The 16,657-nt window shown below is 39.5% G+C and overlaps 1 protein-coding gene across 1 annotated transcript; it reads right to left on the bottom strand.

Moving 5' to 3' along the window:
- Positions 1-13,145: 13,145 nt before the first annotated feature.
- Positions 13,146-15,181, bottom strand: LOC122048295. Its single transcript, XM_042609884.1, has 4 exons — positions 14,894-15,181; positions 14,467-14,572; positions 14,297-14,424; positions 13,146-13,577 (listed from the first exon to the last, which is right to left on the bottom strand). Exons 1-4 carry the CDS (start codon positions 15,179-15,181, stop codon positions 13,146-13,148), a joined length of 954 nt encoding a protein of 317 aa, XP_042465818.1.
- Positions 15,182-16,657: the final 1,476 nt, after the last annotated feature.

The raw sequence follows: 16,657 nt of genomic DNA on the forward strand, positions 1-16,657 counted from the left end.
TCCCGTACACAGCAGGTGCTGGTAGATAACACCGCTAAACATGTTTCAACTACTAGAGAATGAGATATACCTTTATTGTTCTGATTCCTACGAGGACAGTCCGCCTTCCAATGTCCTGACTGCTTGCAGATGAAGCACTTGTTGGGTTTTTCGGGCCGTAAAAATCGCTTTTTGCGTTGCGGAAACCCCAAAACCCATGCCACCGGATCTGTGCAAAGTATTAAAATTTCATATACATGTTTTCTAAACCTAGATCTACTTTAGATCTACAAGATAAAGAGGTTACCCTTGATGCGAAGCCCTTCGCGTAATCCCGCTCGTCCAAAGGTTCGCCAGATCTCGAGAGTATCAAAGTAGATACTCCTCTATGTGTATCCACACTAACAAATGATGGAGAAACCTAACAAAAAGGTGTGCTAGCACCCTTTGAAAGATTCGGCCAAAGAGGAGGAGAGGGAGAGAAGAAAGAGATTGAGGAAGAAGAAGATGGAGTTACCACACAAAATGAAACTCCTCATACTAAAGTGGTCGGCCACATTCAAGAAAAGGTTTATATACTCCATGGGATTTCAAAAGTCACAACTCTTGATCTCCCTCATGAGGTGGCACACACATGTGCTAACCTTGATGATGTGGCACATCATTATTAGCCCACTTAATGCCAACTCACCAATGAGGTGGCAAATGGTCAAGTCAAACTTGACCCTTCATCTTCCTCTCAAGTCAAGTCAAACTTGACCACTTCTCTCCCATGGTTGATCTAATCTAACCATTGGTTCAAGTCAATTTTCATTTAATGAATCTCTATTCATTGAATTAAATTAATTAAATGAGTCTAAGTCCAAATTAGACTCACTTAACATATGAACCAAATTGAGTCCAACTCAATTAGCTCAATTTGGATTACTCTTAATCCAATTTGGTTCAGCACATGGACCTAATCCTTTAGGTTCATCAAATGAACCTTATCTCCATCTAATTGCCCTTTGTGTGTGACCCTATAGGTTCTTATAACGTTGGCAATGCTCCTAAACCCATTTAGAAGCATAAGTAATGAGCGGTATCTAGCAACACATCATTACTACCCAAGTTATAAGAATGTTGAGATCCAACATCACCTTGTGACTACTAATTGTGACTCTTCACAATATATGACAAGTGTCCTTCTATCCTTGACATCTAGATTGATCAATGTGAGGCATAGGCTGTGTCATCCTCTAATCAATCTAAATCTTGAATCCCAAGTAGACTCACTCAATCAAATGAGCTCAATATCTCATATTGACTTATTTGGGCATGGCCATGCACTTCGTGGTCTCACTCTATCAAGAATATCGATGTTACTCCCGTCATATAGGAGGGATAGATCTCATCTACATCACTCACATCCCCTGTATAATTTGTTACATACCCAGTAATCGTCTTTATAGTCCACCCAGTTACGGGTGACGTTTGACGAAGCCAAAGTACGTAACTCCTTATGTAGGGAACCATGGTGACTTCAGGTCCAAGGACTAGTAGTCATACTAATAGCCACATGAGAAAGTATATGACACTCATATAACGATCCATGATACTTTCTCATGGCGGGTCATTCAGTATACATTCTCCAATGCATACCCATGTGTCAACTTGATATCTCCATATCCATGCCTTGTGAGATCAAGTCATCGAGTTGACCTACATGCTAGTCTCGTCGCATTAACATTGTCCCTAAATGTTAATACTTGACTAGGAATGATTAAGAGTAGTGTTCCCTATATCATCTCACTATCGATTCAACTAACCGATTGATATAGGTAAGAACCTTCTACTCAAGGACGCTATTATACTTTGTTATTTGGCACCAATACAAGTAAGCATAATAACCATAAACAAATGCCTTTATTTATTTACAAGAATATGATACAATTAGTCCATACAACAATCATCAAATGATTGGCTCTAGGGCTCTAACTAACAATCTCCCACTAGCACTAGTGTCAATCAGTGTAGGCTCTAAGGCCTAATGACCTAGTGTGACCATCATGCTTTCTCTGTGCCAAAGTCTTGGTCAAGGGATCTGCGATGTTAGCCTCTGTGGGTACTCTACAAATCTTCACATCTCCTCTCTCAATAATCTCTCGAATGAGATGGAAGCGCCGTAGTATGTGTTTGGTCCGCTGGTGTGAGCGAGGTTCCTTAGCCTGTGCTATTGCTCCATTGTTGTCACAATAGAGCTCTATGGGATCAGCTATGCTAGGAACCACCCCAAGCTCAGTAATGAACTTACGGATCCAAACTGCCTCCTTTGCTGCTTCTGATGCAACAATATACTCGGCCTCTGTTGTAGAATCAGCAACTGTGTCCTGCTTCGAACTCTTCCAGCTCACAGCACCACCATTTATGCAAAACACGAACCCTGACTGCGATCGATAATCATCCTGGTCGGTCTGGAAGCTGGCATCACTGTAACCCTTTACAGCTAGCTCATCATCGCCTCCATATATCAAGAAATATTCTTTAGTCCTTCTCAAGTACTTAAGAATATTCTTGACCGCTATCAAATAACTTTCACCTGGATCTGACTGGTATCTGCTCATCATGCTCAAAGCATATGAGACATCAGGACGAGTACATAGCATGGCGTACATGATAGATCCTATGGCTGAGGCATAAGGGATCTGATCCATGCGGTCTCTCTCCTCTCTAGAAGAGGGACCTTGAGTCTTCGAAAGACTCACACCATGTGACATCGGCAGAAATCCCTTCTTGGAGTTCTGCATGGCAAATCGAAGGAGTACCTTGTCAATGTATGTACTCTGACTTAGGCCAAGCAACCTCTTAGATCTATCTCTATAGATCTGTATGCCTAGAATGCAGGTGGCATCACCTAAGTCCTTCATTGAGAAACAAGTCCCTAGCCAAGTCTTTACAGACTATAGCAAAGGGATGTCATTCCTAATGAGTAGTATGTCATCCACATACAATACAAGGAAGACAACTGTATTCCCTACAACCTTCTTGTAGACACAAGGTTCATCTTTGTTCTTGATGAAACCAAACTATTTGATTGCATCATCGAATCGAAGATTCCAGCTCCGAGAAGCTTGCTTTAGTCCATAAATGGACCTATGCAGCTTGCATACTCTGCTAGTATGCCATGGATTTCTAAAACCCTCAGGTTGTGTCATGTACACATCCTCGAGCAGGTTTCCATTCAGAAACGCAGTTTTGACATCCATCTGCCAGATCTCATAATCGCGGTACGCTGCAATAGCAAGCATGATCCGAATGGATTTAAACATCGTTACTGGAGAAAAGGTTTCATCATAGTCAATACCATGAATTTGCTTGAAACCTTTAGCTACCAAGCGACCCTTATAAATAAGTCCATCCATGTCAGTCTTTCTCTTAAAGACCCACTTACACCCAATGGGTTTTACCCCTTCAGGTGGATAAACCAAAGTCCATACTTGGTTGGTGTACATGGACTCTATCTCGGATCTCATGGCCTCTAGCCATTTCTCAGAATCTGGGCTCATCACAACTTCCTGATAGGAGGTGAGCTCATCCTCTATGAGCACAACGTCATCATGGTCAGACAAGAGAAATGAGTATCTCTCAGGCTGACGACATATCCTATCAGACCTGCAAAGAGGTAGGTTTACTTGAACTGGTTGTTGTTCCTCAACTCCTTGTGGAACAACATCATCCACAACACTTTGTGGTTCCAGTTCAACTTCCATCGAGGCTTCAGTGTTATTGTTCACATCTTAAACTTCTTCAAGATCGAACGTACTCTCACTAGTCTTTCTAGAAACAAAGTCTCTTTCTAGAAAAATCCCAGTCTTAGCAACAACTATCTTGTGTTGATTGGGAATGTAGAAGTAATATCCCTTCGTTTCCTTGGGATATCCAATGAAATAACACTTGTCGGATTTGGATCCCAATTTGTCCGAGACTTGACGTCTAACGTAAGCCTCACAACCTCAAATCCTCATAAAAGACACCTGGGCATCTCTCCCAATCCATATCCTATATGGTGTTTTTATCACAGCCTTGGATGGAACTCGGTTGAGAATGAAGGCTGTTGTGTCTAGAGCATAACCCCAAAGGAATGTAGGAAGATCTGTGTGACTCATCATAGACCGTACCATATCTAATAAGGTACGATTCCTCATTTTTGATACACCATTCTACTGTGGTGTTCCAGGAGGAGTGAGTTGGGATAGAATCTCACACTCAGCTAGATAGTCACGAAACTCATGGCTAAGGTATTCCCCACCTCGATCTGATCGAAGTATCTTAATACTCTTACCAAGCTGGTTTTGTACTTCATTCTTGAATTCTTTAAACTTTTCAAAGGATTCAGACTTATGTGTCATCAAGTACACATAGTCATATCTACTGAAGTCATCAGTAAATGTAATGAAGTACCTAGAACCACCTCTAGCAGCGACATTGAAAGGGCCACATACATCACTATGTATAAGACCTAACAAGTCAGTCACTCTCTCACTGTGTCCGCTAAAGGGAGTCTTGGTCATCTTGCCTAGTAGGCATGACTCGCATGTCTCATATGATTCAAAATCAAATGAGTCCAGCAAACCATCTTTATGGACTTGGGATAAGCGCTTATCATTTATATGACCTAAGCGACAGTGCCAGAGATAGGTTTGGTTCATGTCATTTGACTTAAACCTCTTGGTACTTATGTTATAGATAGGGCTCTCAAGGTCTAGAATATAGAGTCCATTCATCAGAGGTGCACTACAATAGAACATATCATTTAAATAAACTAAACAACATTTGTTCTTTATTATAAATGAAAACTCTTTCTTGTCCAAACAAGAAACTGATATAATGTTCTTAGTCAAAGCAGACACATAATAACAATCATTCAACTCTAATACAAGCCCAGAGAGCAGAGATAGAAAATAAGTCCCTACAGCAACAGCAACAACCCGTGCTCCATTGCCTACGCGTAGGTTCACCTCGCCCTTCGTCAATGCTCTGCTATTTCTCAACGCCTGCACATTAGTACAAATGTGAGAAGCACATCCGGTATCTAATACCCATAATGAAGAAATAGATAGATTGACTTCTATAACATATATACCTAAAGTGGAAGTCTCACTTCTCTTCTTCTTAAGATCTTCCAGGTAGACTTTGCAGTTCCTCTTCCAGTGCCCGGTCTGACCGCAGTGGAAGCAGGTAGCATCCTTTAGGCTACAGTGCCTTGCCTTTGCCCTTGGCTTGGGACTTTCCCTTGCCTTTAGGCTTGCCCTTGCCCTTGTGTTTATGAACCATCAGAATAGAGTTGGGCTTAACCTTCTTAAGGTTGAGCTCAGCAGTTTGTAACATACTAAGCAGTTCGGGCAGTGGCTTGTCAATTTTGTTCATGTTGTAGTTCATAACAAATTGATTGTAGCTCTCTGGCAAAGACTACAAGATCAGGTCAGTGGCCAGCTCTTGTCCAAGTGGGAATTCCAACCTCTGTAGATTCTCTATGTACCCAATCATCTTGAGTACATATGGACCTACGGGAGCCCTATCTGACATCTTGCACTGAAATAGTGCCCTTGAGATCTCAAATCTCTCGTGTCGTGCTTGTCCCTGATATAGTTGACGAAGATGTTCAATCATATCATAAGCACCCATTAACTCATGTTGCTTCTGAAGCTCAGAGTTCATGGTCGCGAGCATTAGACATGATACATCTAATGCATCATCTTGATTCTTCTTGTAAGCATCTTTGTCTGCTCGCGTGGCATTGGTAGGAGGAGCCTCCGGAATGGGTTGCTCTAGAACGTACAGTTTACATTCTTGGGTGAGAACTATTCTCAGATTCCTGTACCAATCCAGGAAATTTGCTCCGTTGAGCTTGTCCTTGTCAAGGACAGAACGCAGAGAGAAGGTGTTCGTGTTTGACGTCATGGTTATCTACAACAGAAAAATGCAGAAAAATAAATAAATATCATATTCTATTAATCATTTAATTAGGCCTTTAACTAAATGATGCTCCCACTTAATTCTATAATTCATGTGGGACAAGATCCACATCATACTATGTCTTGAGTTAGCTTTGGCTAAATCGCCCAAGACTTAGTATGATCGATAGATAACTTATTTACCAATCACACCTCTATGCAACTCTTGTTTATAGGATCAAGATCCGCATTTATATTAAAACTCGAGTTAGCTTTGGCTAATACGCCCAAGAGTTAATATAAACGTGATTTTGTCCTATCAACCAACAATTGGAAAATGTCTATAGTTAAACTCGATCCAATTGAGTTAACTAGTTACTTAATCTAATTGAGTTGTACTCACCCATGCGTTAATAGGCGGGACCAAGATTGTCCCTCCACACCCTACCAAGATAGTATGCGTTGCTCTGCTTTGGCAGATTCAACAACAACATGCGATCGAGGTTGTGATGGGTATCATGGCATGGTAGGCATTTCGAGTTGATGCGATTGAGATCTAATCTAATCGACGAGGTGTATCATATACGCGATTTAGATCTAATCTAATCGTTAGGGCGTATCATGTACGCAATTTAGATCTAATCTAATCGTCAAGGCGCTAATTAATTACTATTCTAGCATGCATCACATATACACACACACAAACAATTAATTAAATATTTTGTGATTAGTCATGACCCTACTACGATCTTCACAAGCCAATGAGAAGATCGGATGGTCAACCTAAGGTCAATAGCTTCTCAAGCTCCTTCCTTTGACCACCTTTGTGTTGCTCGCGCCCTCCTCATAACTCCGTCTCGAGTGGACCTTCCACCGCTCCATTTTTGTACATTACAATGGTGAAACTCGAGTTACATTCGAGTCTAAACTAATTTACAACAAGAATAAATAAATAGAAAGGCACGACGCGCAGGTCGCGTATCAAATATACAACATGCACAATCACACGACGGCACGCAGGCCGTATTATGAATTACAACACAATTTCCAATCTAATTGGGTCTTTTGGGCCATGACCATCACAAAATAATACATAATTCTAAATTATATTAGTTAGAGCCCTAGAGCCAATCATTTGATGATTGTTGTATGGACTCATTGTATCATATTCTTGTATATAAATAAAGGCATTTGTTTATGGTTATTATGCTTACTTGTATTGGTGTCAAATAACAAAGTATAATAGCGTCCTTGAGTAGAAGATTCTTACCTATATCAATCGATTAGTTGAATCGATAGTGAGATGATATTGGGAACACTACTCTTAATCATTCCTAATCAAGTATTAACATTCAGGGACAATGTTAATGTGACGAGACTAGCATGTAGGTCAACTCGCTGACTTGATCTCACAAGTCATGGATATGGAGATATCAAGTTGGCACATGGGTATGCATTGGAGAATGTATACTGAATGACCCACCATGAGAAAGTATCATGGATCGTTATATGAGTGTCATATACTTTCTCATGTGGCTATTAGTATGACTACTAGTCCTTGGACCTGAAGTCACCATGGTTCCCTACATAAGGAGTTACGTACTTTGGCTTCGTCAAACGTCACCCGTAACTGGGTGGACTATAAAGGCGATTACTGGGTATGTAACAAAATATGCAGAGGGATGTGAGTGATGTAGATGGGATCTATCCCTCCTATATGACGGGACTGACATCGATATTCTTGATAGAGTGAGACAACGAAGTGCATGGCCATGCCCAAATGAGTCAATATGAGATATTGATCTCATTTGATTGAGTGAGTCTACTTGGGATTAAAGATTTAGATTGATTAGAGGATGACACGGTCTATGCCTCACATTGATCAATCTAGATGTCAAGGATAGAAGGACACTTGTCATATATTGTGAAGAGTCACAATTAGTAGTCACAAGATGATGTTGGATCTCAACATTCTTGTAACTTGGGTAGTAATGATGTGTTGCTAGATACCGCTCATTACTTATGCTTCTAAATGGGTTTAAGAGCATTGCTAATGTTATAAGAACCTATAGAGTCACACACAAAGGGCAATTAGATGGAGATAAGGTTCATTTGATGAACCTAAAGGATTAGGTCCATGTGATGAACCAAATTGGATTAAGAGTAATCCAAATTGAGTTAATTGAGTTGGACTCAATTTGGTTCATGTGTTAAGTGAGTCTAATTTGGACTTAGACTCATTTAATTAATTTAATTCAATGAATAGAGATTCATTAAATTAAAATTAACTTGAACCAATAGTTAGATTAGATCAACCATGGGAGAGAAGTGGTCAAGTTTGACTTGACTTGAGAGGAAGATGAAGGGTCAAGTTTGACTTGACCATTTTCCACCTCATTGGTGAGTTGGCATTAAGTGGGCCAATAATGATGTGCCACATCATCAAGGTTAGCACATGTATGTGCCACCTCATGAGGGAGAGCAAGAGTTGTGACTCTTGAAATCCCATGGAGTATATAAACCTTTTCTTGAATGTGGCCGACCACTTTAGTGTGAGGAGTTTCATTTTGTGTGGTAACTCCTTCTTCTTCTTCCTCAAGCTCTTTCTTCTCTCCCTCTCCTCCTCTTTGGCCGAATCTTTCAAAGGGTGCTAGCACACCTTTTTGTTAGGTTTCTCCATCATTTGTTAGTGTTGATACACATAGAGGAGTATCTACTTTGATACTCTCGAGATCCGGCGAACCTTTGGACGAGCGGGATTACGCGAAGGGCTTCGCATCAAGGGTAACCTCTTTATCTTGTAGATCTAAAGTAGATCTAGGTTTAGAAAACATGTATATGAAATTTTAATACTTTGCACAGATCCAGTGGCATGGGTTTCGGGGTTTTCGCAACGCAAAAAGCGGTTTTTGCGGCCCGAAAAACCCAACAGTGGTATCACTTGCCCTTCGGCTTCTTCATTCCAGCTTTTTGTCCTATACCCTGAGGTTTATTCACCTTCTTTGCTAAAAAAATATGTTTCTTCTTCTTCTTGCCTTTCGACTTAGAAGTAGAACCATTTTCAGCATAGTGAATCTGAGAACTGTGACGAAATATACCTTCTGCTGCCTGTAGTTCTGTCAAAAGTTCTGCCAACGTATATTCCCTTTTGTTCATGTTATAGTTCAGGCGGAACTGCTCAAAACTTCTGGGTAGCGCTTGGAGAATTATATCGACCTGGGTTTCCCCATCGATTTCACCTCCAAGGACTTGTATTTTGTTCAGATAAGCCATCATTTTGAGGATATGATCCCTTACGGGTGTCCCCTCTGACATGGTGGCTATCATTAACATTCTCATTGCCTCTTGCCTAGCAGTTCCATTCTGGTGCCCAAAGAGTTCTTTGAGATTGTTCATTATATCATAAGCAGTTGGTAAATCTTGATGTTGATATTGTAATACATTTGACATTGAAGCCAAAATGTAACACCGCGCCATCTCATATGCTTTTACCCATTTCTTATGATACTCAATCTCCTCTGGGGTAGAATCATCATTAGGTGTATCTGGGCATACCTCTGACAGTACAAACTTATAGCTTTCAGCAGCTAAGACAATATCCAGGTTTCTTTTCCAATCTATATAGTTTGGACCAGTAAGTCTGTTCTCTTTTAGTATAATGTCCAGTGGGTTGAAAGTCATCCTAAGAATCATAAAATAAATTTTGGTCAGGACTTTAAATTTAGAATAATATTGATTCCTCAAACAATACTATTTTAAACTAACCAACACCTCAAAACACCGTGAATTTTGCATGCCACGTTAGTGTGGACGTATACAAATTCAACATACGTAAGAGGAGAGTTTTATCCATTAATTTTATTATCTTGTCATCCTAACTTTATGATAAATAAAATTAATAGTTGGTTTTACTTTGGTCACGCAAAAATAATAGCAGTGACTCCATTGGGGAGGATACTATTGAATGCGTCTAAGTGTATACCATTACTTGATACTTAGTCCATTAAATAGGATTGTGCCCCTTTAGTTGGAGAAGATCACACACTCATAAATAATTTCCTATAACCATCCATAAAGGAAGTTTGATCTAGTGATCCACAACAAACTCATCCATTGTGGAGGGAGGCACTCAGAGCCAACACGTAAGCTTGTTGCATCACTTACAAACCAGTAATGGAGACCGTGGAATTTATTTAAAAATCCCTCTCCCACTTAGTTATTTAAGGTGAGGAATTTTAACCTATGCTAGCATACATCACATGCACACACACACATCACAGTAAATAAAAGCAATAAATATGGAAATTAATTTTTCAACTATTATGACCTTTTCCATCACAGTCCTCCGTGTGTTCCAACCCTGGCTGCTGCCATCTTTAGCCACTACCATCGAGTCCAGTCGTCGCATCTATCTTTCTTCTTATTCCGCTGCGCCTCTGGTCCTCCAATAGCACCACGCCTCGCAAGGATACGATCCGCGACAAATATAGAATTTTACATATATCGATCCTATATTCCACAAAGGAATGTACATGTATTCTAGATCGAACAAAAAAGTAAAATTCTAAAACTAATATAGCTCCTGCTGTATATGATACATACAATCATGCATACACAAAATAATGCCCTTGATATGTCTAAGGGTCCAATCACACACAATATCTATATGCTATAATAGTTGGAGCCTGCAACCACAAAGTTAGAACATCCTACTATTATCCTACCTAAATTATGTATGACATGTGCATAATCTATTTGAAATCCAAAACATACAGAGGCAAACCCTAGCTCTGATACCAATTATTGATTGGTCCTAGGAAGATCGTACCGGTTCCACTGTACAAAAATTTTGTACAAGTGTTAAACCTTTCCTAAACAACCTATTGTGTTCTTTAGAAATTAAATTAGTAATCGCAAATAAAACTTAACATTATTGATTCCAAATTTAACTTTTCTGTTCTTAATGGTTTAGACTTGGATCGCAAGCGGAACTTAACACTATTGATCCAAATCCACCTATGTTATAAATTCAATTAAATATTAATTTTCATAATTGGCTTCCAGGTTAAATATGGCGAGGCACTAGGCCTTCTTGGATATGGGAGCAACCACCACTTCCTAGACAAAGTCTTTTAAGGAAAGCTAATATTTAATTTCCTTATATAACTCTAGGTTTAACCAAAAAGAACAATCGAATCACAAATTCGAAAAACAAAAAAACACAAACTCGAATTATAATTCGAAAAACTAGAATCTAATGTCTCTTGTGTTTGGAATTCATACAAAGAAAATACTAGCATGATGCGGAAGAAAATTACTAGTTATACATTTTCTTTGTATGCTAATAACCTCAAGATCTTCTGTCGTATTCCTCGCCTCGCCTTGGACGTCGTGTCGGCGACGATCCTCCAAGATGAACACCACCCAAAAGTCTTCTTCCTCCTTCTCTAAAATCCGGCCACCACCACAAGAGAACAAAAGAGAGCAAGGGGAAAAGAAGAGGGAGAGGGTCGACCACAAGAGGAAGCACCAACTTGAGAATAAGAATTGATTTATCATGAGGCCTCTCCTCCCCTTCTTTTATATTACTTGCCCAAGGAAAATAAGGAAAGACTTTTTACAAAAAATAAAATCTTCCTCTTGTTTTTCCTTTTCCCTTTTTATTTTTCCTTTTCCTTTCCCTTGATTGATTCAATCATCATTATGGATTGATTCAATTGATTGGCCGACCCCTTGCTTGGGCACCAAGCAAGGGTGGTCGGCCACATCTTCAAGGAGAAAAATAATTTTTATAAAATTTTATAAAAGAAAAAATCCTCTTATAAAATTTTACAAGCTCTCTTTCCTATTGTGGATGTTAAAAAAAGGAAAGTTTTAAAAATTAAAACCATGTTTTAAAATATAAAACTTCTCTTCTAAAATTTCCTTTTTTAACATGGTTACAAAAATAGAAAATTTCAAATTTAAAACTTATCTTCCTTTTTTCTAAAAACCATGAGGATGGTTAAAAAAGGAAAGTTTTCATATTTTTTAAACTTTCTTTTAAACCATGTGACCTAATTCAAATAAGGAAAGTTTTTAATTTTAAAATCTTTCTTTTAAAACTTGTAGTTTTCTACAAAGAGAAGATTTTAAAAATTCAAAACACCCCTCCTATTTGAATTTATTGTGGTCGGCCCTTCCTTTGCTTGGGTACAAAGAATAGGGTCGGCCCTCTTGAGGAGATGGTGGTCGGCCCTTGGCTTGGTCACCAAGCCTTGAGCCGGCCCTCTTCTTGGACATCAAGATGGGTTTTTATTTAGATGGACTTGAGGCATTAATGAGGATACGACAGAGACCTAGAGGAGAAATTGGTTTTGGCCTTCCGATGAGCTTGAGCATCCCGTGTTCGCCCCGAACACACAACTCAAGCTCATCAATAATAACTCATTCAACTAGAGAGTTATTATTGCACTACCGCACCAATCCCAAATTACTTTATGGGCTCCTTCTTATCATGAGTGTGTTAGTCTCCCTATGTTTAAGATATCGAATGTCTACTAATTAATTGAGTTACTGACAACTCATTTTAATTAATGTCTTAGTCCGAGAGTAGTACCGCTCAACCTCATTGTTATGTCGGACTAAATCCACCTGCAGGGTTTAACATGACAATCCTTATGAGCTCCTCTTGGGGACATTCTCAACCTAGATTACTAGGACACATCTTCCTTCTATAATCAAGAACACACACTATAAGTAATATCATTTCCCAACTTATCGGGCCTATTGATTTATCGAGCTAAATCTCACCCTTTGATAAGTTAAAGAAATAAATACTAAATATATGTGCTTGTTATTATAAGGATTAAGAGCACACACTTCCATAATAACTAAGGTCTAGTTCTTTTATTAAGTCAGTATAAAAAGAACTTACCTAAAATGGTCCTACTCAATACACTTAGAGTGTACTAGTGTAATTTATTAGTCAAGATAAATTAATACCTAATTACACTATGACTATTCCAATGGTTTGTTCCTTTCCATCTTAGTCATGAGCAACTGTTTATAATTTATAAAGAACTGATAACATAATCTTCTGTGTGTGACATCACATACCATGTTATCTACAATATAAATTAATTGAAAAACTACACTCAACAAATAAAATATAGAAATTTGACCAATGTGATCCTTTTATTTCAAAAATAAATGTTTACAAAAGCTAGGCTTTTAGTTTACACTCTAACACCTTCAGTAGTAGCCTGCCAACTTGAAGAAGCTTAGGATCTCGGTAACATTCTTCAGTGTACCACAATTTTTTATTGCCTCTACTTTGGCTAGATCCACCTCTATCCCTTTCTCTGAAACTATGTGCCCCAAAAATGGAATCTGTCGCAGACAAAAGTCACACTTGCTAAATTTTGCGTACAAACGTTTATCCTTCAGTGTCTGCAGCACTGTTGTCAAGTGCAGATGATGTTCCTCGCAACTTCGAGAGTAAATTAGTATATCATCAATGAAGACAATAATAAACTGGTCCAAATACGACTTAAAGACCCGATTCATCAAGTCCATGAATGCTGCTGGGGCATTAGTAAGTCCAAATGGCATAACCAGAAACTCGTAGTGTCTATATAGAGTTTTGAATGTCATTTTATGAACATCTTTCTCTTTCACCTTCATCTGATGATATCTTGATCTCAAGTCAATTTTTGAGAACACTGTTGCTCCTTGTAGCTGATCAAATAGATCATCAATCCTGAGCAATGGGTACTTATTCTTGATTGTAAATCGATTTAGTTCTCGGTAATCAATGCACAAACGCATGGTCCGATCCCATCCTTCTTACGAACAAACAACACTGGTGCTCCCCATGGTGATACACTCGGGCGGATGAAACCCTTGTCTAGTAGTTCCTGTAGCCGCTCCTTCAATTCTTTCATTTCTGTAGGCGCTAATCGATATGGTGCTTTTGATACAGGTGTGGTCCCCGGTATCAATTCTATTCCAAACTCCACCTCCCGGACCGAGGGTAGCCCTGTAATATCCTCTAGGAACACTTCTGGAAAATCTCGAGCTACCTCCACTTCCTCCAAACTTGGTCGATGAGTCTCTTAATTAACCATAATATTGACTAGAAGACCCTCACACCCCTTACTTAGCATTCGTTGAGCTTTACACACTGAAATCATGTGAGGCATGGTCGGACTTGGGGCTGCATAAAAAATGAAGAATTCTTCATTTGGTAGCTTCAACCTAACTATCCGTTGTTTACAATCGATGACCGCCTCGTGCCGAGTCAACTAATCCATTCCGAGGATCACATCAAATTCTGCCATGTCCAGCACGATGAGTTCTGCACCCACTATATGGTTTTACATCATCATCTGACAATTCCTTACCATCCTGTTACTATGCAGTTCTTCTCCGGAAGGTAAAGAAACGCTATATCCCATAACCATTTGTTCAGATGTAATGCCCAATTTTGCAGTATAGGCCGCAGATATAAAAGAATGGATGACCCCAGAATCTATTAATGTATAAGTGGGTATGTTGGCAATAAGAATCATACCTGTAATAATGGTTGCATCTAGATCCACCTGCTCCTGTGTCATAGCAAATACCCTTCCTTTGGTTGGCTCTCTGAGCTGAGGATAATCTCTCGCGAAATGCCCTATCTTCTTACACATATAACAAACATCTGAACCCATCAGACACTACCCTGCGTGAACCTTCTCACACTTGAGGTATCGAACCTTGTCTTCAACCTTGGGAGTGGTACCTTCAGCCGGTTGTGATTTTTGAAATCGCTGATGTGGCTATGTCTATTTTAGCAGCTGCTTGCTCTGGAACTGAATAGGAACAGTCTTCTTCTTATCCGACTCTTGTTGATCTCTTCCCTGATAACTCGATCTCTTGTTCTGCGCTTCCTTGATCATGTCATTCCTGCCCCTTTCAGACATCAATGCCTAGTCCACTGCCTCTCTGAATGTGGTGACCTGACTTAATCTGACATCATGGCGAATGGCAGCTCTCAATCCCTCAGTAAAGTGCTTCAGCTCCTTGATTGGTTGGCTGGCAATCATGGGTACAAAGTAGCATCCCCTCTCAAACTTCCTAATGTACTCAGCCACCGTCAAATCTCCTTGGCAAAGCTCCAAGAATTCCCTCGCCAATCGGGTTCTGTTATCGGCTGTGAAATATTTCCTATAAAATACTTCCTTAAAATCAACCCAAGTCAATGTAGCCAGATCCACTGTGAAGCGTGCACCCTCCCCTCCCACCATACTCGTGCATCATCCCACAGCATGAATATCACACACCTGACCTTGTCCATATCTGTAAGCTGCATGAAGTTGTATATCATTTCTAGGGATCAAATCCATCCTTCTGCAGCGGTCAGGTTGTGGTTCCCTTAAACTCTGTCAGTCCAAGCTCTCGAAACTATTTGTAGACCGGATGTGCACTGGTTGTAGGATGTCTAGGTGCACTCTCCTATTCCCTAGCCTACAATAATTATTGGATCTGCTCTCCACGAATACGGTTCTGCTCCTGTAGAAGTGAGTAAGTCCTGCTAGGAACTGATTGTTCTAGCCACCTATCTCACCATTGTTCCTTCGACCAGCCATAACTTGTATGTTTCCATCATATTCTCATCGTTATCTCATATATACATATCAATGTATCAGTCATATCATGGCTAAGTTACCACATTAAATTAAGGACTATAACAATGTAGATCTTACAAACTTGTTGGCAGAAGTAGTCGAGTTTCTGACGAGATGGCGTGCACATGCTGTCGCTTAGGAGTGTTGCTCTGATACCAACAGAAACATCCCTAGTTTTTTCCTCAAGTTTTTTTTAGCACAACCCTCTCAACATCTGCTATAGAAATAACTGTAGTAATAACTCCATCGAAATGAATCATCTTATCCAATGTAAATGACAACATCTCAAGTAAGAAATTAACGGAAGGAAACAATAAATCCTCCAAACATCTCCGTATACAAATGAAGAAGATCTCACAAGGGAACAAGACTGCTATTCACTCCTAAGGCATCTGGACAGTGTCATGCGTTCATCTCGCCTCCTCGTTTACTCCGTCCGCATGCCTTCCGGCATAGCCTGGGAGACGTTTTCACCTGTAACGTAGGCATCATGAGTCTACGGACCCAGCAAGTACAATTTAATATGAATAATATGACATTTGTAAGTAGAAGGAATAGTAACTGATAGGCATAGAACGTAAACTCAATACCGAATAAAGAGGAAAAATACAATATGTAATAGCTAATATGGGTGGATATGTCACACATCCGATAACCACTATCTGAGTCAGTCATTCAGTCTCATGACCTTAAAGGTACCTCCTAGGGGAACATGCAGTCATATATCCGAAGCTAACATAAATTACAGTATCAGTCATAAATTAAAGTATCAGTCATTAATTGCAGTATCAATTATGTTTGGAAGGACCCTCCTTGGAACTCATCCCGGGGCACCAATCCGGTACTGTCACCACATATGCTCATACTCATCCAATTAACCACATAAAAAAACATAATCAATCCACATTATACTTATATCCATAGCACATCCATTCATTTTGTAAACATTCATATCTTGAAAGAAAACAATAGAAGTATGCATATACCAACAGAAAGATCATACCGAGTTCAACAACTTTAACATATTTGAAATCAATTCTATAACCAACAACTGATTACCCTCACAAAAGCATAGGGGTACCACCAAAATAATTC

The sequence above is a fragment of the Zingiber officinale genome, chromosome 2B, assembly GCF_018446385.1.
Source record: "Zingiber officinale cultivar Zhangliang chromosome 2B, Zo_v1.1, whole genome shotgun sequence".
Lineage (NCBI taxonomy): Eukaryota > Viridiplantae > Streptophyta > Magnoliopsida > Zingiberales > Zingiberaceae > Zingiber > Zingiber officinale.

Excerpts from the sequence above, each read along its gene's own strand:
- LOC122048295 (XM_042609884.1), bottom strand. The coding sequence starts at position 15,181 with ATGGTGGGAGGGGAGGGTGCACGCTTCACAGTGGATCTGGCTACATTG. Across the intron at positions 14,573-14,893 it reads ATGATGTCAGATTAAGTCAG|ATAGGGCATTTCGCGAGAGA; the intron begins GTCACCACATTC and ends ATGTGTAAGAAG. Across the intron at positions 13,578-14,296 it reads AACTGCATAGTAACAGGATG|ATGAAGGTGAAAGAGAAAGA; the intron begins GTAAGGAATTGT and ends AGATATCATCAG.